This window comes from Coregonus lavaretus, assembly GCF_964263955.1.
Source record: "Coregonus lavaretus genome assembly, contig: HAP1_SCAFFOLD_868, whole genome shotgun sequence".
Taxonomy (NCBI): Eukaryota; Metazoa; Chordata; class Actinopteri; order Salmoniformes; family Salmonidae; genus Coregonus; species Coregonus lavaretus.
This window is the reverse complement of record NW_028158638.1, coordinates 137,726-163,377: the sequence shown is the minus strand read 5'-3', so window position 1 is coordinate 163,377 and position 25,652 is coordinate 137,726. Positions and strand designations below refer to the sequence as shown.

The window sequence follows — 25,652 nt, the reverse complement described above, 5'->3', positions numbered from 1 at the left end:
TGTCTGAAGAGGTCTGCAACACCATCCTGGATCACACCAAAGAAAGGTTCTCTTTCTCTGGCCACCTTGTGAGTGCTACCTTACTGCAAGCAGACATGTTTGAAAGGTACTGCCATTCAAAAAAATAAAAAATCTGTTCATGTTCATTTTTACAAATCTATACAATTGGCCAGAATATGGTTGTTCATATTTACAAATCTATACAATTGGCCAGAATATGGTTGTTCATTTTTACAAAGCCATACATATTGTTTATGCAGTGTTGAGGAATGTGAAAGAACACCCTTGATTATTTTTACTGTGATAACTTATTTTGCTTTTGTAAGCCAACACTTTTGAGATCAGTCAATAAATGCTTCTGGTATTGACTTATATGCTGCCCCTGTCTTCATGTTGTTGCTGGACATATCTTTTTAAAAATGTGTGTAGGTCACCTAAATCATCAGAAAAATTGCCCCTCCTGAGAATTTTTTCAGGAGCCGCCACTGCTCATCAGATATCGTTTCCCAAAACCAATCTTATAGGATCTTTGCGAGGATTTAAGACCTACTTTAGAAAGGCAAACCCATGCCATTCGGGTGCGCGTCAAAGTGTTATCCATCCTCGGGTTTTTGGCAACAGGGCACTTTTCAGCCGGAGCTTTCCGATCGGCCAGCGGCATCTCACATCCCTCGATGAGTCAATGTTTTGGATGCAATCATCAGCAAAACGTACTGTAACATACAATTTCCACCATTGCGCAACAGGTAAATAGGGGTTTCTTTGCATCAATGGGTATTTTGGGGGGTTTGCAGAGTCATTGTATATCATTGGTTACTCATCCTATCATGTTACCACACAGATATGACCGTCTAGCGTCCTTCTGCCAAACCTGGGTGTTGTCACAGGGCCCTCTCTTGGTAACACCTGCAAAACATCACTAAATCAAATCCTGAAATAAAAGAATAAAAACCCACCTTTACGAGATAAAATATGAATTTATGGGCTGACTACTTGCATTAAGTGTATGAAGACTTTACATTACATACATATATACTATAAACCTATACGTGGTGAACCCGCCCACTGTGTTGAAATAGGAAGTACATTTATAAGGAAGTAGAGGAAAAAATGGACGCTATCGGTCGGAGAAAAATGTTTCTGAGGTTTGTAGCGTTCTTTTACAATTTGATGTAGAAAAGTGTTTTGTAAAAGTTAGGCCATCGCAGAGAGAGGTGATTTAGGGGGTAAGACATCCGCAGAATTGTTAAGTCATTAAAATACTGATTTCAACGTTCAATGTCGATCATTTTAGGCTTACTTACATTGTCGCTGATTCATATTGATTAGCCTAGTCAATATGAATCAATGTTATATTATAGGCTACAGGGCTATGAGGTAGGGTATGGGCGATTGACTGCACATGATCGTGATTATTATATTTGCGCTCTTTCACTTCCCGGAGAAAGACGTGTTTCAGGTAAACTAGTTTCTATGAAAAAAAAGTCAATCTCGTCAATTCGGCGAAGTAAAAGTGACGTGCAGCAATGGGCATTGAAACGTTTTTTTTTTCCCGAGTACCAAGTTGCACTGAAGTCGAAAGTCGGAGAGTTCCCAGTTGTTCCCAACGCAGCATTAGGGTGAGAAAGATTTGTGGTGACACAGCTCAGAAAGGTGGTCAACTGTTTTGCTCACTTCAGGTGGGTGGTCACTAGTTACCACAGACACAAAGTCAGAAGGCCCGCTTACGGGACCAATCATTAGGTTGCGGGCAATGCTGCATTCTCCAACTGGCATATCTCCAGTTCAAGTTTTGAGGACCAAATAACGAAATACATTCGGGAACAAGAATTGGCAACGTCACTAAAATTCAGAACATTAGGAGAATACTAAAGTCTTGGGCAAAAGGGTAAGTTGACGTTTTAATTTTTTAGATAACTAGTATTTAACTTTTGCTATTCTCATCTAACATGAGCTAGCTAGCAAGCATAAGGGTTTGCCAAACAGTGTGGCATGAGATACACTACATGACCAAAAGTATGTGGACACTTCCTTGTCGAACATCTCATTCCAAAATCATGGGCATTAATATGGAGTTGGTCCCCCCTTTGCTTCTATGACAGCATCCACTCTTCTGGGAAGGCTTTACACTAGATGTTGGAACATTGCTGTGGGGACTTGCTTCCATTCAGCCACAAGAGCTTTAGTGAGGTCGGGCACTGATGTTGGGCGATCATGCCTGGCTCGCAGTCGCCGTTTCAATTCATCCCAAAGGTGTTTGATGGGGTTGAGGGCAGGGCTATGTGCAGGCCAGTCAAGTTCTTCCACACCGATCTCGACAAACCATTTCGGTATGGACCTCGCTTTGTGCACGGGGCACTGTCATGCTGAAACAGGAAAGGGCCTTCCCCAAACTGTTGCCACAAAGCTGGAAGCACAGAATCATCTAGAATGTCATTTATATGCTTTAGCGTTAAGATTTCCCTTCACTGGAACTAAGGGGCCTATCCCGAACCATGAAAAACAGTACGCCAAACCCAAATTTGTCCATCGGACTGCCAGATGGTGAAGCGTGATTCATCACTCCAGAGAACATGTTTCCACTGCTCCAGAGTCCAATGGCGGCGAGCTTTACACCACTCCAGCCGACACTTGGCATTGCGCACGGTGATCTTAGGCTTGTGTGCAGCTGCTCGGCCATGGAAACCCATTTCATGAAGCTCCCGACTAACAGTTATTGTGCTGACGTTGCTTCCAGAGGCAGTTTGGAACTCGGTAGTGAGTGTTGCAACCGAGGACAGACGATTTTTACGCGCTACTCGCTTCAGCACTCGGCGGTCTGTGAGCTTGTGTGGCCTACCACTTCACAATAACAGCACTCACAGTTGACTGCCGCAGCTTTAGCAGGGCAGAAATTTGACGAACTGACTTGTTGGAAAGGTGGCATCCCATGACAGTGCCACGTTGACATGACAGTGCCAAGTCACTGATATCTTCAGTAAGGCCATTCTACTAAAAATGTTTGTCTATGGAGATTGCATGGCTGTGTGCTCGATTTTATACACCTGTCAGCAACGGGTGGGGCTGAAATAGCCAAATCCACTAATTTCAAGGCGTGTCCACATACTTTTGTGTGTGTGCATGTGTGTATGTATGTATGTATGTATGTATGTATGTATGTATGTATGTATGTATGTATGTATGTATGTATGTATGTACAGTTGAAGTCGGAAGTTTACATACACTTAGGTTGGAGTTATTAAAACTTGTTTTTCAACCACTCCACAAATGTCTTGTTAACAAACTGTAGTTTTGGCAAGTCGGTTAGGACATCTACTTTGTGCATGACACAAGTAATTTTTCCAACAATTGTTTAGAGACAGATTATTTCACTTATAATTCACTGTATCACAGTTCCAGTGGGTCAGAAGTTTACATACACTAAGTTGACTGAGCCTTTAAACAGCTTGGAACATTCCAGAAAATGATGTAATTGCTTTAGAAGCTTCTAATAGGCTAATTGACATCATTTTAGTCAATTGGAGGTGTACCTGTGGATGTATTTCAAGGCCTACCTTCAAACTCAGTGCCTCTGCTTGACATCATGGGAAAATCAAAAGAAATCAGCAAAGTCCTCCACAAGTCTGGTTCATCCTTGGGAGCAATTTCCAAACGCCTGAAGGTACCACGTTCATCTGTACAAACAATAGTACGCAAGTATAAACACCATGGGACCACGCAGCCGTCATACCGCTCAGGAAGGAGACGCGTTCTGTCTCTTAGAGATGAACGTACTTTGATGCGAAAAGTGCAAATCAATCCCAGAATAACAGCAATGGACCTTGTGAAGATGCTGGAGGAAACCGGTACAAAAGTATCTCTATCCACAGTATAACAAGTCCTATATCGACATAACCTGAAAGGCCGCTCAGCAAGGAAGAAGCCACTGCCCCAAAACCGCCATAAAAAAGCCAGACTACGGATTGCAACTGCACATGGGGACAAAGATCGTACTTTCTAGAGAAATGTCCTCTGGTCTGATGAAACAAAAATAGAACTGTTTGGCCATAATGAACATCGTCATGTTTGGAGGAAAAAGGGGGTACTTGCAAGCCGAAGAACACCATCCCAACCGTGAAGCACGGGGATGGCAGCATCATGCTGTGGGGGTGCTTTGCTGCAGGAGGGACTGGTGCACTTCACAAAATAGATGGCATCATGAGGAAGGAAAATTATGTGAATATATTGAAGCAACATCTCAAGACATAAGTCAGGAAGTTAAAGCTTGGTCGCAAATGGGTCTTCCAAATGGACAATGACCCCAAGCATACTTCCAAAGTTGTGGCAAAATGGCTTAAGGACAACAGTCAAGGTATTGGAGTGGCCATCACAAAGCCCTGTCCTCAATCCTATAGAAAATGTGTGGGCAGAACTGAAAAGGCGTGTGCGAGCAAAGAGGCCTACAAACCTGACTCAGTTACACCAGCTCTGTCAGGAGGAATGGGCCAAAATTCACCCAACTTATTGTGGGAAGCTTGTGGAAGGCTACCGGAAACATTTGACCCAAGTTAAACAATTTAAAGGCAATGCTACCAAATACTAATTGAGTGTATGTAAACTTCTGACCCACTGGGAATGTGATGAAAGAAATAAAAGCTGAAATAAATCATTCTCTCTACTATTATTCTGACATTTCCCATTCTTAAAATAAAGTGTTGATCCTAACAGACCTAAAGACAAGGAATTTTTACTAGGATTAAATGTCAGGAATTGTGTAAAACTGAGTTTAAATGTATTTGGCTAAGGTGTATGTAAACTTCCGACTTCAACTGTATTCATGTTTAAGTTATTTTGATTATATTTATATTATTATTATATCATTTATATTATACATCTTCAGTAAGGCCATTCTACTGCCAATGTTTGTCTATGGAGATTGCATGGCTGTGTGCTCGATTTTATACACCTGTCAGCAACGTGTTGACAGCAATAAAGTAACAGTGTTGAAGTTATAATCTTAAATCAGCCAAAAATCAGCCAATTTCAAAACTTGAAATTTCTGTGAAACTGTGTACGTTTTACTTGTGAATTTTGAAAATAAAAATCTGAAATCAAGGTGTGTCAATTTGTTTGTCTACGTGCCGTTTTAAAAACAATGCAGATATTGGAGTAAACCTATTTTGGGTGAAGACAAGTCACTATGAGTGAGGGCAAACATCATGGTAAGCTTGCAAGCTGAGTTTGAATAAGACATCCGATTACCACTTTACATTTAGAACGGTTGGTTCTATTACAGCTAATAAAATAAAATCAATGATGGATCACGGGATAAAAGAAATGCATGTCTCTCGTCTGCCCCTGCAAGTCTGTCCGCATACGCGTCATCACACTCATCTGATTGGAGGCTTTGTGGCTGTGGTAACTAGTGACGACACTTCAAGATTTAACTTAGCCGGTGCGCTGTTGCGCATCGCGAGCCACGGCCTCAATGATTGCTCTGCACACACAAACTTGCTAACTAACTAGCTAGCTAGCGCTGGTCGAACATTAGGTAAGCCAACTCTCTGAAGTTCAAAGACCTTCAAAGTTCCTTCACAGGTGGTGAAGTAATTAAATGTTGAGCTAAATAAAATAAAAATAGAGAGATTTCAGAGGTTTAAAAAAAGGGACAGAAAGGAACAATAGAAACTGTTACTTTTTTTGGGGGTTTGAACCGGTTCAGAACTTAATTTTGCTGTTCTAAACAGTGGAACAGAACAAAATAAATTATGGTTCTGTTCAGAACGAAACAATTGGAAAATAATTTCAGTTCCAACCCCTGGTTGTTACATTTGAACTGACAAATGCTGTTATCAAGGTCATTTCACTTAGCAGGTGACGTCGTTGTGTGAACTCTGTGACAGTAAAAGTCTTGTCATTGTTTATGGTACTTCCAACAATGTTTAGAAATATTGACTGTTCTGTTATTTCTTATTGTAGCTGAGTGAGCTGTGACTTACATCTAAAATGAGTCTCTCTGGGGAGAGAGAGGAGGAGACCACTGCCTCTAAAACGAGTCTCTCTGGGAAAAGAGAGGAGGAGACCACTGCCTCTAAAATGAGTCTCTCTGGGGAGAGAGAGGAGGGGACCACTGCCTCTAAAATGAGTCTCTCTGGGGAGAGCGAGAATACTGCCTCTAAGAGGAAGTATTCTGAGAGAGAGGAGGGGACCACTGCCTCTAAAAAGAGTCTGCCTCAAGACACCAGTTCTAAGAGGTAAGAGATCAATTGTAAATATATACAGTTATTTTAAAGATGTACAACTAATTTAAGAGAAGTGTTTCCAAGTTACATAACAGGTAGGTAGGGCTGTGGCGGTCATGAAATGTTGTCAGCTGGTGATTGTCAAGCAAATAACTGCCGGTCTCACGGTAATTGGCCGTTAATGAAACATAAACACGTTTAGCATCTCCTGGCTTCCACACACACCCTACAAGCCACTGATGCTAATTTAAAAAAGTCTAATAAATCCATGTAATATAGCCTACACCATCACAATAAATCTATTATTTATTTTAGACAGGTCTAAAATAACATGTTATGAAGAAAATGTTGTCTATTTCAGAAGAACAGAATGGCATACTCTGAGTCGTCCTTATGTTAGGCCCTGATCTGGCTATGCCATATGGCTGTGGGCTACACTAGTTCATTTAGCAGACAAGATTTGCTTAGAATTCCATGGCATTATTTTATAGTATGAAGAATACAATTGAACATAGCTGAATAAAATAGAACATATATTTTCTCCAAACGATTTGAGGGAGTGCGCACATGCGGCTATTCTGTGTTGAGCGGTTAACAAAGAAACAGGTACTCCTGTATGCTTAATGTAGAGTTATTTATCTACTTTAGTTGTGATACAAACGTTGGGCCATATGTTTTGATTTTTAATAAATTCTAAGGCTGCATGATGAGACTCTCTAATGATGATTTGAAAAAAAGTATCATGAAATGCATGAGCTCTGCTCTGTTTTTTTGCGCAGGCTGTACACACTTCATCAGTCTCTCATTCACAATTTGACAAACACTTGATATTCCTCGAATTTCCTGGCTGCATCCCCATTGTGTGGCCGTAATGCACCCTAAACAAATCCATGCCTTTTGTGGCCAGTGGCCGTTGTGCCCTTGGCTGAATATAATAATTATAATTCCATTCTCCCGGCTGCGTGCAGAAGCACCTCTCACTCACATGGCCCTCCGTCATGTGATGCGGTCTTTCTCACAGGCTCAAGTGAAGACCGACACATCGGGGACAGAACTGCGCATGTTCAATTCCGAGGCGCATATTGAAGATATTGGAAGAACTGTCCACAATTTATTTTCGTCAGCCAACAAGATGAGTAGGCCTAACGAACAGCAAAAGCACTAGCCTATGTCAATCTACTATCCCCATAGTACAAAAGTTGACCTGTTCTGTGCGAGAAATAAATATTCCAAAAAACAGTCTGGGATCGTTGTGGGATGCGATAGATCCCAAATTAATACAGCCACTAGCATCAAAAAACCTGTTTTAAGCAATGAGCCTGACGCAACAGATGAGAACGTTTAGCTTAAAATGTTGAAAAGCTATTAGACTATTTATTCATTTCAGGGTACTAGGAGGTAACTAGCCCCCTGGGGTAACTTCTCTCCCCCCCCCCCCCCCCCCGTAATTCACATTAAGACCATAAGATGTCGCCAAAATATTTTTCCAACACTTTCCCTGGCTGCCACTGCTTTTGCTCAACAAAAAATGTCCTCTATGTCATCACAACTTTTGGAGATATTTCAACAAAACGATTTTGTGGTAAATTGATCAAATTTTTTTAAATGGTAGATGTTGGAGATGTATTCCAATTAAGTTAGATCTATATTTGTTTTTTAAATATACAAGTAGGTAAGCCTTAAGATTAAATAATCCACTTGTTTAGAGAGAAAAATGTAGATAATCTTTGAGTAAAGTAGTAATATGTTGGATAAGTGTGTTGGGGGCAACTCGCCCAGGGGGGCTAGTTACCCCTTTATGGTTATGAATGTGTTTCTACCTGTCATCTAGACATTGACTAGCCCAGTTAGTGCTAGTTTATGCTAACTTGCTAGCTAGCAACTTCACTAGCAGTAAATGCTAGGAGTGCTAGCTAGCAACCTTACTACCAGATCGTCTGAGGTAAAATACATTAAAAATAAAACGTAACTTGATTGCAATTGTAAATGTTTCCACCAGGGACTGATAGCTTTACAATTAATGTTACTTTATAACCTTTTTAGCTATTTTACATAGCATTTTGTCATATAGCTAGATAGCTAGCTACGTTTTTAAGAGAGAGATTTTCAATTGGCATCTATCCCCCTGTTTTCAGTCACAGGTGGGGGCTGGGTTAGATGTGAGCAGTGAAGGAGGTGGACTCATGAGTTGTGTTCCAATTTTACTGCGGATAGTTTTATTTGTGACCTATGTACAAATTTAAAATCGTGCAATAGCAGAGCATAAGCGAGTTGACACATCAATGTTACACTGAGTTAAGTTATTGTTATTAAATGTTATATTCCAATGTTATTAGTTATATTCCATTCCAATATTATATTCCAATGATTATTATTTTATTTTTTTATGAGTTAAAAACAACTATTGAAAACCTTTTGCTCCTGAATGTAATTTTAAAGACTGCTGGGATTTAAAATCTTGCATTATTCAAATCATATTTAGTTATAATTGTACATAATGGATTGTTTGGAAAAAGGAACAACAAAGAAAGAACAAAGAAAATTAAAGGTGAGTTAAAAAGAGGGACTTTACATCAATCTCCCCAGGGCGGATATGAATGCTGACATGTTCAACACCATTTCCCCCCCATATTTTATTTAAATAATTAAAATAAGACAACTAGACTTAGCTTTGAAGTGTAACTTACTAAAGAATTTCTAAATAAAATGGATTAAATGGATTTTAACACACTTGTGTGATAATCGTCTACCCTCAGACCCCTTGACTTTTTCCACATTTTGTTACGTTACAGCCTTATTCTAAAATTGATTAAATTAGTTTTTCCCCCTCATCAATCTACACACAATACCCCAAAATGACAAAGCAAAAAACAGGTTTATAGAAATTGTAGAACATTTATTTAAAAGAATACAAATATTCAGACCCTTTACTCAGTACTTTGTTGAAGCACCTTTGGCATATATTACAGCCTTGAGTCTTCTTGGGTATGACACTATTTATTTTATTTATTTTTTATTTCACCTTTATTTAACCAGGTAAGCCAGTTGAGAACAAGTTCTCATTTACAACTGCGACCTGGCCAAGAAAAAGCATAGTAGTGCGATTAAAACAACACAGAGTTACATATGGGGTAAAAATACATAAAGTCAAAAAAAAAATACAAAAGAAAATATATATACAGTGTGTGCAAATGTAGCAAGTTATGGAGGTAAGGCAATAAATAGGCTATAGTGCAAAATAATTACAACACTGGAATGCTAGATGTGCAAGAGATTATGTGCAAATAGAGATACTGGGGTGCAAAAGAGCAAAATAAATAACAATATAGGGATGAGGTAGTTGGGTGGGCTAATTTCAGATGGGCTGTGTACAGGTGCAGTGATCGGTAAGGTGCTCTGACAACTGATGCTTAAAGTTAGTGAGGGAGATAAGAGTCTCCAGCTTCAGAGATTTTTGCAATTCGTTCCAGTCATTGGCAGCAGAGAACTGGAAGGAATGGCGGCCAAAGGAGGTGTTGACTTTGGGAATGACCAGTGAGATATACCTGCTGGAGCGCAGACTACGGGTGGGTGCTGCTATGGTGACCAATGAGCTAAGATAAGGTGGGGATTTGCCTAGCAGTGATTTATAGATGGCCTGGAGCCAGTGGGTTTGACGACGAACATGTAGTGAGGACCAGCAGCAAGAGCGACATCATTGATATACACGGAGAAAAGAGTCGGCCCAAGAATTGAACCCTGTGGCACCCCCATAGAGACTGCCATAGGTCCAGACAACAGGCCCTCCGATTTGACACACTGAACTCTATCTGAGAAGTAGTTGGTGAACCAGGCGAGGCAGTCATTTGAGAAACCAAGGCTATTTAGTCTGCCAATAAGAATGCGGTGGTTGACAGAGTCGAAAGCCTTGGCCAGGTCGATGAAGACGGCTGCACAGTACTGTCTATTATCGATTGCGGTTATAATATCGTTTAGGACCTTGAGCGTGGCTGAAGTGCACCCATGACCAGCTCGGAAACCGGATTGCATAGCGGAGAAGGTACGGTGGGATTCGAAATGGTCGGTGATCTGTTTGTTAACTTGGCTTTCAAATACTTTCGAAAGGCAGGGCAGGATGGATATAGGTCTGTAACAGTTTGGATCTAGAGTGTCACCCCCTTTGAAGAGGGGGATGACCGCGGCAGCTTTCCAATCTCTGGGGATCTCAGATGTTACGAAAGAGAGGTTGAACAGACTAGTAATAGGGGTTGCGAAAATTTCGGCGGCTAGTTTTAGAAAGAAAGGGTCCAGATTGTCTAGCCCAGCTGATTTGTAGGGGTCCAGATTTTGCAGCTCTTTCAGAACATCAGCTGTCTGAATTTGTGTGAAGGAGAAGCGGGGGGGGCATGGGCAAGTTGCAGCGGAGGGTGCAGAGTTGGTGGCCGGGGTAGTGGTAGCCAGGTGGAAAGCATGGCCAGCCGTAGCAAAATGCTTGTTGAAATTCTCGATTATTGTAGATTTATCGGTGGTGATAGTGTTTCCTAGCCTCAGTGCAGTGGGCAGCTGGGAGGAAGTGCTCTTATTCTCCATGGACATTACAGTGTCCCAAAACTTTTTGGAGTTAGTGCTACAGGATGCACATTTCTATTATTTGGACAACTATTTGGTCCTTCTGCCGACGAATGGCCCTCTGGAGATGGACCTGTCCAGCCCTGTGGAACCACTCGTCGACAGCAGGCGCGTCGGTCTGGCTGGGTGTCCAAGGGGCCAGGGCCGGCTGGTACCCCAGGACGCACTGGAAGGGAGTGAGCCCTGTGGAGGAGTGAACGAGGGAGTTCTGGGCATATTCTGCCCAGGGAAGAAACCTTGCCCACTCACCCTGCCGGTCCTGACAGTGGCAACGAAGAAACCTCCCCAGCTCCTGGTTCATGCGCCCCACCTGCCCATTCGACTGAGGCCTATACCCGGAAGTGAGGCTGGCCGTGGCCCCGATCTTCTCCAGGAAAGCCTTCCACACTCGGGAGGTGAATTGGGGGCCACGGTCCGAGACAATGTCCTCCGGAAGTCCATAATGCTGGAAGACCTGTTGGAACAGGACCTCAGCGACCTGGAGAGCAGAAGGAAGACCAGTTAGTGGCAAAAAAACGCATGATTTGGAGAAACGATCTACGACCACCATGACTGTGGTGAAGCCGTCAGAACGTGGAAGGTCGGTGACAAAGTCTATGGACAGGTGTGACCAAGGTTGCTGAGGCACTGGAAGAGGAACTAGTTTGCCTGCCGGGGCGTTCCGAGGTGTCTTCGTTTGGGCACATACGGAACAGGAGTTGACATAGCGGGAGACATCAGAAGCCAAGGTGGGCCACCATTATTTTTGGGCTAGAGAATGCAGGGTGCGCGTAATACCAGAGTGCCCTGCCGTAAGGGTGGTGTGCGCCCAGATCAGCCGGCGGTCACGGACACTGGTGGGTACATACACGCGACCCGGAGGGGCGTTGGCAGGCGCTGGGTCCTCCTGAGCCGCCAGGCGGATGTCTTCGTCCACATCCCAAACGACAGGAGCAACGATGAGAGACGAGGGCAGGATCCCCCAGATCCTTCCTTTCTCCGGTATGGTGCATCCTGGAGAGTGCGTCGGCCTTCACATTCTGGGATCCTGGGCGGTAGGACAGAATGAATTGGAAGCGAGTGAGAAATTGGGCCCACCTGTGTTGACGAGAGTTCATCCGTTTTGCTGCCCGTATGTGCTCCAAATTCCGGTGGTCAGTAAGAATCCGGAATGGTTGGACTGCGCCCTCCAGCCAGTGTCTCCATTCCTCCAGAGCGAGGACCACCGCCAACAGCTCCCTGTCTCCAACTACATAGTTCCTCTCTGCGGGGCTAAGCTTTTTAGAGAAAAAGGCACAGGGATACATTTTCTCTGGCTTACTGTGCCGCTGGGAGAGGACCGTACCCACGCCTTCCTCCGATCCGTCCACCTCCAGGATGAAAGGACGAGATGGATCTGGGTGTTTTAGGATGGGTGCTGTGGTGAACCTCTCCTTCAGCCTCTTGAAGGCAGCGTCAGCCTCAGGGTTCCAGGCCAGCTTCTGAGGCCCACCCTTCAGGAGAGAGGTGAGCGGGGTGGCTATGGAGCTGAAGGACCTGATGAAACGCCGGTAGAAATTAGCGAAGCCCAGGAAGCTCTGTAGGCCCTTGATGGTGGTGGGAACTGGCCATGACCTGACGGCGTCCGTCTTCACTCCTTCCATGAACACCCCCTGAGGACTGATCCTGTATCCCAGGAAGGAGATGGCCTGTTGGTGGAATTCACATTTCTCCCCCTTCACCAACAGGCTGTGTTCCCAGAGGCGGAGTAGGACAGCTCGGACGTCCCTGACGTGCTCCTCGAACGTAGCCGAGTAGATCAGGATATCGTCGATGTACACCACCACCTGTCTACTCAGCATGTCCCGGAACACGTCATCGACGAAGGACAGGAACACGGAAGATGTGTTGCGAGGCCATAGGGCATGACGCAGTATTCATAGTGGCCTGAGGTAGTGCTGAATGCAGTCTTCCACTCGTCTCCTTCCCGGATTCAGATCAGGTTGTAGGCTCTCCTCAAGTCCAACTTGGTAAAGTACCGGGCCCCTCGTAGCTGCTCGATGGCCGACGGAACCAGAGGGAGGGGGTACCGGTACTTGATGGTGACTGCGTTCAGCCCCCTGTAGTCAATGCATGGTCTCAGTCCTCCATCTTTCTTGGCCACGAAGAAGAAGCTGGCGGAGGCAGGAGAGGTAGAGCGTCTGATGAACCCCTGTTTCAGGGTTTCCGCCACATACTTCTCCATGGCCTCAGTCTCTGCCATGGAAAGGGGGTAAATGCGACTCTTCAGGGGGTGTTGTCCCTCCAGCAGGTCAATGGCGCAGTCCCAGGGCCTGTGAGGAGGGAGACACGTAGCCTTTAATGAAGCGAATACATCGGAGAGATCTGCGTACTGAGTATACGAAGAGGCAGGACGCAGATGCAGGAATTAACAAGGTCAAGGTTTACTGAACAATAAGCAAGAAAAATAAGAAAGATAGAGTAGACGTACGGGAGTTGCAGCGAGGGGACAAGACTTTAAACTACCAATTGGATATCATGAAATTGGGGAGAAAAGGGGGTCAAAAGTAAAATCAATCATCCATAAGTTTAAGATAGATATATCTGCGTTTCAAACCACCGCATCCACGGTGGCAGAGCCAGGGTGTTTTGTCTCAGGGGACTCATCTGAAGTCAGTACCGTTGATCTGCCAACTTCTGTTTTGTAGCGTCCAAACCATTTTGGCTACAAACTCATCTGACCCCACTTTATAATAATATAATAATATGCCATTTAGCAGACGCTTTTATCCAAAGCGACTTACAGTCATGCGTGCATACATTTTTGTGTATGGGTGGTCCCGGGGATCGAACCCACTACCTTGGCGTTACAAGCGCCGTGCTCTACCAGCTGAGCTACAGAGGACCACTTTGGAAAGGGGAGATTCCCACACACACTATAGTGTCCTCCATTTTGCGACCTACGACCCCCAAGATAACCGGTACCGGTTGGATAAAAAGGAAGGTAATGAAGGTAGTGTTGTGCCCCAAAAAAGGGGTTAAAGACCGTATGTGTAAAACATATATCTACTAGATATAGAATAGACATTTCCAAACCTTATCCCTTTATGATACATTTTTTGACTGTCTTTTTGCCATTTTATGAATGAGTTATTCAATGCTTTTCTATGGGCTTAGATTAGTAGTAGTGGTGTGTTTTAATGTGTTCTGTTGGACCTACAGACAGTTAGATTAGTAGTAGTGGTGTGTTTTAATGTGTTCTGTTGGACCTACAGACAGTTAGATTAGTAGTGGTGGTGTGTTTTTAATGTGTTCTGTTGGACCTACAGACAGTTAGATTAGTAGTAGTGGTGTGTTTTAATGTGTTCTGTTGGACCTACAGACAGTTAGATTAGTAGTGGTGGTGTGTTTTAATGTGTTCTGTTGGACCTACAGACAGTTAGATTAGTAGTAGTGGTGTGTTTTAATGTGTTCTGTTGGACCTACAGACAGTTAGATTAGTAGTAGTGGTGTGTTTTAATGTGTTCTGTTGGACCTACAGTTAGATTAGTAGTAGTGGTGTGTTTTAATGTGTTCTGTTGGACCTACAGACAGTTAGATTAGTAGTAGTGGTGTGTTTTAATGTGTTCTGTTGGACCTACAGACAGTTAGATTAGTGGTGGTGGTGTGTTTTAATGTGTTCTGTTGGACCTAAAGTTAGATTAGTAGTAGTGGTTTGTCTCCTGAGTGGCGCAGTGGTCACTGCATCGCAGTGCTAACTGTGCCACTAGAGATCCTGGTTCGAATCCAGGCTCTGTCGCAGCCGGCCGCGACCGGGAGACTCATGGGCGGCGCACAATTGGCCCAGCGTCGTCCAGGGTAGGGGAGGGAATGGCCGGCAGGGATGTAGCTCAGTTGATAGAGCATGGCGTTTGCAACGCCAGGGTTGTGGGTTCGATTCCCACGGGGGGCCAGTATAATATATATATATATATATATTTTTTTTTTAAATTAAAAATGTATTCACTAACTGTAAGTCGCTCTGGATAAGAGCGTCTGCTAAATGACTTAAATGTAAATGTGTTTTAATGTGTTCTGTTGGACCTACAGACAGTTAGATTAGTAGTGGTGGTGTGTTTTAATGTGTTCTGTTGGACCTACAGTTAGATTAGTAGTAGTGGTGTGTTTTAATGTGTTCTGTTGGACCTACAGCCAGTTAGATTAGTAGTAGTGGTGTGTTTTAATGTGTTCTGTTGGACCTACAGACAGTTAGATTAGTAGTGGTGGTGTGGTTTAATGTGTTCTGTTGGACCTACAGACAGTTAGATTAGTAGTAGTGGTGTGTTTTAATGTGTTCTGTTGGACCTACAGACAGTTAGATTAGTAGTGGTGGTGTGTTTTAATGTGTTCTGTTGGACCTACAGACAGTAACTCATGATACCGGGTGACATCACATCTCTAAAGGCTTTCCCAAAGATAAGCAATGTCACCTGTAATGTCACCATCAGTGTTGACAGTGTGTTATGTCACATGTCCTCTCCGCACAGGCTACACAAACGCCTCACACCGCGTGGCTGCTGCCTCTCTAACCTGGTGGTCCCTGCACGCTCCACCCACGTGGAGTTCCAGGTCTCAGGCAGCCTCTGGAACTGCCGTTCTGCTGCCAACAAGGCAGAGTTCATCTCAGCCTATGCTACCCTCCAGTCCCTCGACTTCTTGGCGCTGACGGAAACATGGATTACCACTGAAAACACTGCTACTCCTACTGCTCTCTCCTCGTCTGACCATATGTTCTCGCATACCCCGAGAGCATCTGGTCAGCGGGGTGGTGGCACAGGAATCCTCATCTCTCCCAAGTGGACATTCTCAATTTTTCCCCTGACCCATCTGTCTATCTCCTCATTTGAATTCCATGCTGTCACAGTCACTAGCCCATTTAAGCTTAATATCCTTGTCATCTATCGCCCTCCAGGTTCCCTTGGAGAGTTCATCAATGAGCTTGACGCCTTGATAAGTTCCTTTCCTGAGGATGGCTCACCCCTCACAGTTCTGGGGGATTTCAACCTCCCTACGTCTACATTTGACTAATTTCTCTCTGCCTCCTTCTTTCCACTCCTCTCCTCTTTTGACCTCACCCTCTCACCGTCCCCCCCTACTCACAAGGCAGGCAATACGCTTGACCTCATCTTTACTAGGTGCTGTTCTTCTACTAATCTCACTGCAACTCCCCTCCATGTCTCCGACCACTACTTTGTATCCTTTTCTCTCTCGCTCTCCTCCAACACTACTCACTCTGCACCTACACAGATGGTAATCCGCCGTCGCAACCTTCGCTCTCTCTCTCCCGCTACTCTCTCCTCTTCCATCCTATCATCTCTTCCCTCTGCTCAATCCTTCTCCCTCCACAATCTCCTGATTCTGCCTCCTCAACCCTCCTCTCCTCCCTTTCTGCATCCTTTGACTCTCTATGTCCCCTATCCTCCCGGCCGGCTCGGTCCTCCCCTCCAGCTCCGTGGCTTGATGACTCATTGCGAGCTCACAGAACAGAGCTCCGGGCAGCTGAGCGGAAATGGAAGAAAACTAGACTCCCTGCGGACCTGGCATCTTTTCACTCCCTCCTCTCTACATTTTCTTCATCTGTTTCTGCTGCTAAGGCCACTTTCTACCACTCTAAATTCCAAGCATCTGCCTCTAACCCTAGGAAGCTCTTTGCCACATTCTCCTCCCTGCTGAATCCCCCTCCCTCCCTCTCTGTGGATGACTTCGTCAACCATTTTGAAAAGATGGTTGACGACATCCGATCCTCTTTTGTTAAGTCAAATGACACTGCTGGTCCTGCTCACACTGCCCTACCCTATGCTTTGACTTCTTTCTCCCCTCTCTCTCCAGATAAAATCTTGCGACTTGTGATGGCAGGCCGCCCAACAACCTGCCCGCTTGACCCTATCCCCTCCTCCCTTCTCCAGAACATCTCCGGTGACCTTCTCCCTTACCTCACCTCGCTGATCAACTCATCCTTGACCGCTGGCTATGTCCCTTCCGTCTTCAAGAGAGCGAGAGTTGCACCCCTTCTCAAAAAACCAACACTCGATCCCTCTGATGTCAACAACTACAGACCAGTATCCCTTCTTTCTTTTCTCTCCAAAACTATTGAGCGTGCTGTCTTTAGCCAACTCTCTTGCTATCTCTCTCAGAATGACCTTCTTGATCCAAACCAGTCAGGTTTCAAGACTGGTCATTCAACTGAGACTGCTCTTCTCTGTGTCACGGAGGCTCTCCGCACTGCTAAAGCTAACTCTCTCTCCTCTGCTCTTGTCCTTCTAGACCTGTCTGCTGCCTTTGATACTGTGAACCATCAGATCCTCCTCTCCACCCTCTCCGAGCTGGGCATCTCCGGCGCGGCTCACTCTTGGATTGCGTCCTACCTGACCGGTCGCTCCTACCAAGTGGCGTGGCGAGAAGCTGTCTCCGCACCACGTGCTCTCACCACTGGTGTCCCCCAGGGCTCAGTTCTAGGCCCTCTTCTATTCTCCCTATACACCAAGTCACTTGGCTCTGTCATATCCTCACATGGCCTCTCCTATCATTGCTACGCTGACGACACACAACTAATCTTCTCCTTTCCCCCTTCTGATAACCAGGTGGCGAATCGCATCTCTGCATGTCTGGCAGACATATCAGTATGGATGACGGATCACCACCTCAAGCTGAACCTTGGCAAGACGGAGCTGCTCTTCCTCCCGGGGAAGGACTGCCTGTTCCATGATCTCGCCATCACGGTTGACAACTCCGTTGTGTCCTCCTCCCAGAGTGCGAAGAGCCTTGGCGTGACCCTGGACAACACCCTGTCGTTCTCCGCTAACATCAAGGCGGTGACCCGATCCTGTAGGTTCATGCTCTACAACATTCGGAGAGTACGACCCTGCCTTACACAGGAAGCGGCACAGGTCCTAATCCAGGCACTTGTCATCTCCCGTCTGGATTACTGCAACTCGCTGTTGGCTGGGCTCCCTGCCTGTGCCATTAAACCCCTACAACTCATCCAGAATGCCGCAGCCCGTCTGGTGTTCAACCTTCCCAAGTTCTCTCACGTCACCCCGCTCCTCCGCACACTCCACTGGCTTCCAGTTGAAGCTCGCATCTGCTACAAGACCATGGTGCTTGCCTACGGAGCTGTGAGGGGAACGGCACCTCCGTACCTTCAGGCTCTGATCAGTCCCTACACCCAAACGAGGGCATTGCGTTCATCCACCTCTGGCCTGCTGGCTCCCCTACCTCTGCGGAAGCATAGTTCCCGCTCAGCCCAGTCAAAACTGTTCGCTGCTCTGGCACCCCAATGGTGGAACAAGCTCCCTCACGACGCCAGGACAGCGGAGTCACTCACCACCTTCCGGAGACATTTGAAACCCCACCTCTTTAAGGAATACCTGGGATAGGATAAAGTAATCCTTCTACCCCCCCCTTACCCCAACCCAAACCCCAACCCCCCCAAAAAAATATATATTTTTTAAAATAAAATTATATAAAAAATTTACATAAAATAAAATAAAATAAAAACATTGTAAAGTGGTGATCCCACTGGCTATAAGGTGAATGCACCTATTTGTAAGTCGCTCTGGATAAGAGCGTCTGCTAAATGACGTAAATGTAAATTTAGGCCACCATAGGGAGTGGTTCTATCACCCGTTATACACCTTTGTATTGCTTATGAAGACTGTATGTATGCTATATAAAGCCTTTATCAGTTGTATTTAGTTTAATCACAGTCTATCCATCTGCTTTCCCAACAGCAGAGACCATGGTGGAGAGTGTTGTATCAAGCCTGGACCTGAGAACACCAGAGACCATGGTGGAGAGTGTTGTATCAAGCCTGGACCTGAGAAATGTGAGTGTTAACTGATTTAATTGTTTTTCAATCAAAATAATTTTAAAGCGTTCATTATACTTGAGTCCCAGGCAGGGAACACAATCATGATCTATTTGGTCAAAACAAAACTTAAAGGTAGAGTCAGCAGTATGATGTAGATGCACAAAGTAAACATCATAGTGGGTCAATTTCTGCAACAACTACAGTGAGGGAAAAAAATATTTGATCCCCTGCTGATTTTGTACGTTTGCCCACTGACAAAGACATGATCAGTCTATAATTTTAATGGTAGGTTTATTTGAACAGTGAGAGACAGAATAACAACAACAAAAATCCAGAAAAATGCATTTCAAAAATGTTATAAATTGATTTGCATTTTAATGAGGGAAATAAGTATTTGACCCCCTCTCAATCAGAAAGATTTCTGGCTCCCAGGTGCCTTTTATACAGGTAACGAGCTGAGATTAGGAGCACACTCTTAAAGGGAGTGCTCCTAATCTCAGTTTGTTACCTGTATAAAAGACACCTGTCCACAGAAGCAAGCAATCAATCAATCAGATTTCAAACTCTCCACCATGGCCAAGACCAAAGAGCTCTCCAAGGATGTCAGGGACAAGATTGTAGACCTACACAAAGCTGGAATGGGCTACAAGACCATCGCCAAGCAGCTTGGTGAGAAGGTGACAACAGTTGGTGCGATTATTTGCAAATGGAAGAAACACAAAAGAACTGTCAATCTCCCTCGGCCTGGGGCTCCATGCAAGATCTCACCTCGTGGAGTTGCAATGATCATGAGAATGGTGAGGAATCAGCCCAGAACTACACGGGAGGATCTTGTCAATGATCTCAAGGCAGCTGGGACCATAGTCACCAAGAAAACAATTGGTAACACACTACGCCGTGAAGGACTGAAATCCTGCAGCGCCCGCAAGGTCCCCCTGCTCAAGAAAGCACATATACAGGGCCGTCTGAAGTTTGCCAATGAACATCTGAATGGGTGGGTGAAAGTGTTGTGGTCAGATGAGACCAAAATCGAGCTCTTTGGCAATAACTCAACTCGCCGTGTTTGGAGGAGGAGGAATGCTGCCTATGACCCCAAGAACACCATCCCCACTGTCAAGCATGGAGGTGGAAACATTATGCTTTGGGGGTGTTTTTCTGCTAAGGGGACAGGACAACTTCACCGCATCAAAGGGACTTAGGACGGGGCCATGTACCTTTCAACTTGGGTGAGAACCTCCTTCCCTCAGCCAGGGCATTGAAAATGGGTCGTGGATGGGTATTCCAGCATGACAATGACCCAAAACACATGGCCAAGGCAACAAAGGAGTGACTCAAGAAGAAGCAGATTAAGGTCCTGGAGTGGCCTAGCCAGTCTCCAGACCTTAATCCCATAGAAAATCTGTGGAGGGAGCTGAAGGTTCGAGTTGCAAAACGTCAGCCTCGAAACCTTAATGACTTGGAGAAGATCCCTCCTGAGACGTGTGCAAACCTGGTGGCCAACTACAAGAAACGTCTGACCTCTGTGATTGCCAACAAGTCATGTTTTGCAGAGGGGTCAAATACTTATTTCCCTCATTAAAATGCAAATCAATTTATAACATTTTTGACATGCTTTTTTCTGGATTTTGTTGTTGTTATTCTGTCTCTCACTGTTCAAATAAACCTACCATTAAAATTAGACTGATCATGTTTTGTCAGTGGGCAAACGTACAAAATCAGCAGGGGATCAAATACTTTTTTCCCCTCACTGTAAGGGCATTAGAGCGTGATGCTAAACTTCTCAGCTGTTTTGGTCCCGTGACTACCACGCTGTAAGAGAGTGAAGAGAACCCGTGCACATGGGCAAATACTGTGTGAGAGAGAAGTCAGGCATCTTGCTCATCACAATATCTGCGGTGCTGCTCGTACAACATCATTTAGCTGACTCTACCTTTAAGCTCTCATCCTGGGATCTACCAGAAATCAGGCCCCCAACATCTCCAAAACATGGACCAGAACCATGTTGTTTCCTGCTTCCACAAACATTCATTAATATAACACTGTGTGCTAATGAGACTGTTGCTAACATATATAGATTTTTATTACAAGTCTATTTAATAATTATTAATTCATTATTACATGAGATTGTCCATTTTAAATAACAACTACTTTTGACTTCAGGGATTCCTCAGAGCTGTAAGACTTGTGAACATGTTGAGGTAAGTCATAATGTCAATTCTCACTTTTACATACCTTCAGGAGTCAGGCACAGTCTGAAAGCCAGGTGTGTACTGACCAACCATTCATACTGGGATATAGACAGTCCTGTGTTCTGCTTTAGTGATATAAACACAGTCTGAAAGCCAGGTGTGTACTGACCAACCATTCATACTGGGATATAGACAGTCCTGTGTTCTGCTCTAGTGATATAAACACAGTCTGAAAGCCAGGTGTGTACTGACCAACCATTCATACTGGGATATAGACAGTCCTGTGTTCTGCTTTAGTGATATGAACACAGTCTGAAAGCCAGGTGTGTACTGACCAACCATTCATACTGGGATATAGACAGTCCTGTGTTCTGCTTTAGTAATATAAACCCAGTCTGAAAGCCAGGTGTGTACTGACCAACCATTCATACTGGGATATAGACAGTCCTGTGTTCTGCTTTAGTGATATAAACACAGTCTGAAAGCCAGGTGTGTACTGACCAACCATTCATACTGGGATATAGACAGTCCTGTGTTCTGCTTGTAGGAATGCAGGATTTTAACTGTCATATTTTGTCATTAGACAGTTTAATTGGATCAATCACCAGCATTCCATGTAACATTGAATAAATACATTAGATTAGTTACTTTGGTTAATGGGCCAGTTTCCCGGACACAGATTAAGCATAGTCCTGGACCTTAAAGAACTTTCTATTGAAGCTTCCATTGAGCATGCTTTAAGTCCAGCACTAGACTCAATCTGTGTCCAGGAAACTGGCCCCATATGTATAACTGACATGCTTGTCCTTGTTCAGGACTCCACACACTGGCTTCAGATTGAACCCTTGACTTCCACTGTCCAGGAAGTGACAATGTTCAGGTAAAATAACTACTTTTAACATTTAATTCCACTTGCTAGTGTATTTCCCCATTACCTTTGGGAATAGGCTTCTAATCCAACCTCTCCATTTGACGATTGACCCTCTCTACCATATCTTGTTGTTGCCCTCAGGCACAGGACACCCAAAGGGCGTTATGAGTGCACAGTGTCTGGGCTCCGCTGGGTGTGTGACAGAGATGTCATTCTGAAGTATCACTTCAGGAACTGGTATCCCTACAGTCACCTTCTGAAAGACATGCAGTACGGACAAGGTGGTCCATTGCTGGACATCACTATGGAGTTAGGTGAACTGGAGGAAGTTCATCTGCCACACTTTGTCTGTTTAGGTAAAACCATATTGACATAGAAACTGAGTTTCACTTCCTGAATTAATGAATGAACTATTCTGGGAGTTTGTTTACTGTGATCTGGTACTGCATATTCTTTGTGTTTTAGATGGATGAATAATACAATATTTGTCTTTCTGTCTCCTTTTTATTGTGTTGTTCAGGGACCAACCCTTCCCTGAGGAATGAGATGAAGATTCTTCATGTAGAGGAGCATGGAGTGTCTGTTGAGGAAGTGCATGAGGTCACCAGATTCCATGCTAAGATTCTCCATCCCAAGTTCTCACCTATCGCTGTTATACTGAGCTATATATTTTTTGGGAACGTAGATGTCCACTGTGACGTGGTCCTCTATATGGCAGTAAAAAAGGCAACAGTAATTTCACGGCTGTACATGCTCCTCAGAAACTCCAGTCAGAAAGAGGTGAGGCACTGTCATTGAAGTGACAACAGTATGTTGAAACTTACTATAGGAAAGCTGATAGTTTGTTGAAAATCTATAGATTACAAAGACAACATGCAGCTCTGTGAGAAATCTATTTATGTCGTAGCATTAATTAATACAGTGAAACTATAGAGTTAGCTGCAAGTTGTGTGAATTAAGAGACTACATTGTTCAGACTGACTACCACACTGCTCATTTTGTAGGCTGTTCGGGACCGGGAGAAGAATCAGGTGTCCCAAGGATATTCAGAATTGGTCCTGTCAAGTCCAAAGGGGTCCTTAAAGCTGAACAGTTGGTTTGCAGTCAAGAATCCCCATTCCTCCTCCATCAATCCAGAGGTGCAGTTTTAGCAGGCTGAGGACATGAATCTGTCATATTATATATTAATAACTGGAATATCATTCTATTTCTTTCTCTCTCTCTCTCTGTCTGTTGTCTCAATCGTTGCACCATATGACCTTCTACAGAAGATTCAGCTGTTACCTGCAGACACCACACCAAGCTGTTGTAAGATGGTTGTGAGAAACACAGGGGTTGACATTGAGATGGAGTTAATCGGGGATGATGAGAGGACAGTATGGAGAGATATGGTACCAACAGGTAGGAGAATATGTCAATCATAACTCTGTTATTTTCTGACAGATGCTATTTAGTGATTAAAACCTCTTTTTGTTTCTTTCAGATGAATACATCCCTGAAACCCATTCAACTAGTAAGTAAACATGAGAGGTACAAACCAATGGCTTGAGGGCCAGTCGACATGGTTTACTGTTGGACTAGTCCTGATTATAAAAGGCTGTCTTCAAGAACAATGACATCTCCTCCAGGACTTGATGTACATTAGCCTGGTTCTGAATGCCCCAATGACATCTCCTCCAGGATTTGATGTAGATTAGCCTGGTTCTGAATGACATCTCCTCCAGGACTTGATGTAGATTAGCCTGGTTCTGAATGCCCCAATGACATCTCCTCCAGGATTTGATGTAGATTAGCCTGGTTCTGAATGACATCTCCTCCAGGACTTGATGTAGATTAGCCTGGTTCTGAATGCCCCAATGACATCTCCTTCAGGACTTGATGTAGATTAGCCTGGTTCTGAATGACATCTCCTCCAGGATTTGATGTAGATTAGCCTGGTTCTGAATGCCCCAATGACATCTCCTCCAGGACTTGATGTAGATTAGCTTGGTTCTGAATGCCCCAGGCATCTTTTTCTACGTCTGTGAAAACTGACCCTAAATATGAATGAAACAGTAGTGGTGTGATGTGTTCATTGATGCAGGTTGTTATTGTTACAGAATGTGTTCTTCATGTAAAGATTAATAATACAATGAAGACTTTTACTGTAGGTCACTCTGAAAGAAGTCTGTTTCTAAATGTCTGAAATGTGAATTAACAAATGTAGTTATTTTGTAACCTGCCTCTCTCAGGTGCTGTGTTGGGGGCAGGGCGTCCGGCTGAGAGCAGTCTGACTGGTTCTGCAGAACAGCAGCTGCGTTCTGTACGGAAAGAGTTTGTGAGACGAGTGTCAGGACCTGTCCTGGAAGGTCTGCTGGAGGGACTCCTGCAACACACAGTCATCAACCAGGAGGAAATGGAGTCAGTAAAGGTGATAGCTGAGAGGGCAGAGAAGGCACGTGACATCATCGACATGGTGTTGAGAAAAGGAACTGAGTCATGTTCCAGGATGATCAACCTTCTTGGGGAGCTGGACCCCTGTCTTTGGACACAGCTTCAGAACAACAGTGTTGGGGTCCCAACCTAATGGTAGAATGGATAGTAACAGTGTTGGGGTACCATCCTAATGGTAGAATGGATAGTAACAGTGTTGGGGTACCAACCTAATGGTAGAATGGATAGTAACAGTGTTGGGGTACCAACCTAATGGTAGAATGGATAGTAACAGTGTTGGGGTACCATCCTAATGGTAGAATGGATAGTAACAGTGTTGGGGTACCATCCTAATGGTAGAATGGATAGTAACAGTGTTGGGGTACCAACCTAATGGTAGAATGGATAGTAACAGTGTTGGGGTACCAACCTAATGGTATAATGGATAGTAACAGTGTTGGGGTACCAACCTAATGGTAGAATGGATAGTAACAGTGTTGGGGTACCAACCTAATGGTAGAATGGATAGTAACAGTGTTGGGGTACCAACCTAATGGTAGAATGGGATAGTAACAGTGTTGGGGTACCAACCTAATGGTAGAATGGATAGTAACAGTGTTGGGGTACCAACCTAATGGTAGAATGGATAGTAAGTGTTGGGGTACCAACCTAATGGTAGAATGGATCAATAAAGATAAATACACCTTTCCCCCATACATTGAAGAGACTCTCCATGCAGACACACTGTTGTTTTTGGTTGTGACCTCTCATCCCTTTACCATTGTAAATAAGGATTTGTTCTTAACTGACTTGCCTAGTGAAATAAAGGTTAAATAAATACATTTTTAAAAAACACTTGTTTTTGGTCGTGGCATTTTGGGGCTTCTATGTGTTCATTTATTTTGGCACCTTAACACCCCTCATTATCACCATCTATGGACACTTCCACTCACACTATTGACTACACACACACACACACACACACACACACCGTTGCCACTTGGATATAGTTTACTTTAATAAATATGTTTTTCTTTATCTCTGCGTTGTCTCCCTCTTTGTTACGGGCTATGAGCCAGTTCTTAACAGTGTATAAGAATAAGAATCTGAATCATTTGGACCGGGGAGACCTGATCATTACTACTCAACACCATGGGGGTGTATTCACCAGGAAACAGACCTGATCAGCATTACTACTCAACACCATGGGGTGTATTCACCAGGAAACAGACCTGATCAGCATTACTACACAACACCATGGGGGTGTATTCACTAGGAAACAGACCTGATCCTAGATCAGCATTACTACTCAACACCATGGGGGTGTATTCACTAGGAAACAGACCTGATCCTAGATCAGCATTACTACTCAACACCATGGGGTGTATTCACCAGGAAACAGACCTGATCAGCATTACTACTCAACACCATGGGGGTGTATTCACCAGGAAACAGACCTGATCCTAGATCAGCATTACTACTCAACACCATGGGGGTGTATTCACTAGGAAACAGACCTGATCCTAGATCAGCATTACTACTCA

General features: G+C 44.2%; 1 protein-coding gene across 1 annotated transcript; it reads left to right on the top strand.

The window, feature by feature from the left end:
- The first annotated feature begins 1,084 nt into the window (after positions 1 to 1,084).
- Positions 1,085 to 24,948, top strand: LOC311123730 (NACHT, LRR and PYD domains-containing protein 1 homolog). The gene is made up of 11 exons (XM_084197968.1): positions 1,085 to 1,145; positions 5,959 to 6,233; positions 18,557 to 18,651; positions 20,797 to 20,834; positions 21,641 to 21,705; positions 21,838 to 22,052; positions 22,217 to 22,476; positions 22,701 to 22,835; positions 22,965 to 23,097; positions 23,180 to 23,209; positions 23,928 to 24,948. Exons 2-11 carry the CDS (start codon positions 5,986 to 5,988, stop codon positions 24,260 to 24,262), a joined length of 1,554 nt encoding a protein of 517 aa, XP_084054094.1. The 5' UTR covers positions 1,085 to 1,145; positions 5,959 to 5,985; the 3' UTR covers positions 24,263 to 24,948.
- The last annotated feature ends 704 nt before the right edge of the window (positions 24,949 to 25,652 follow it).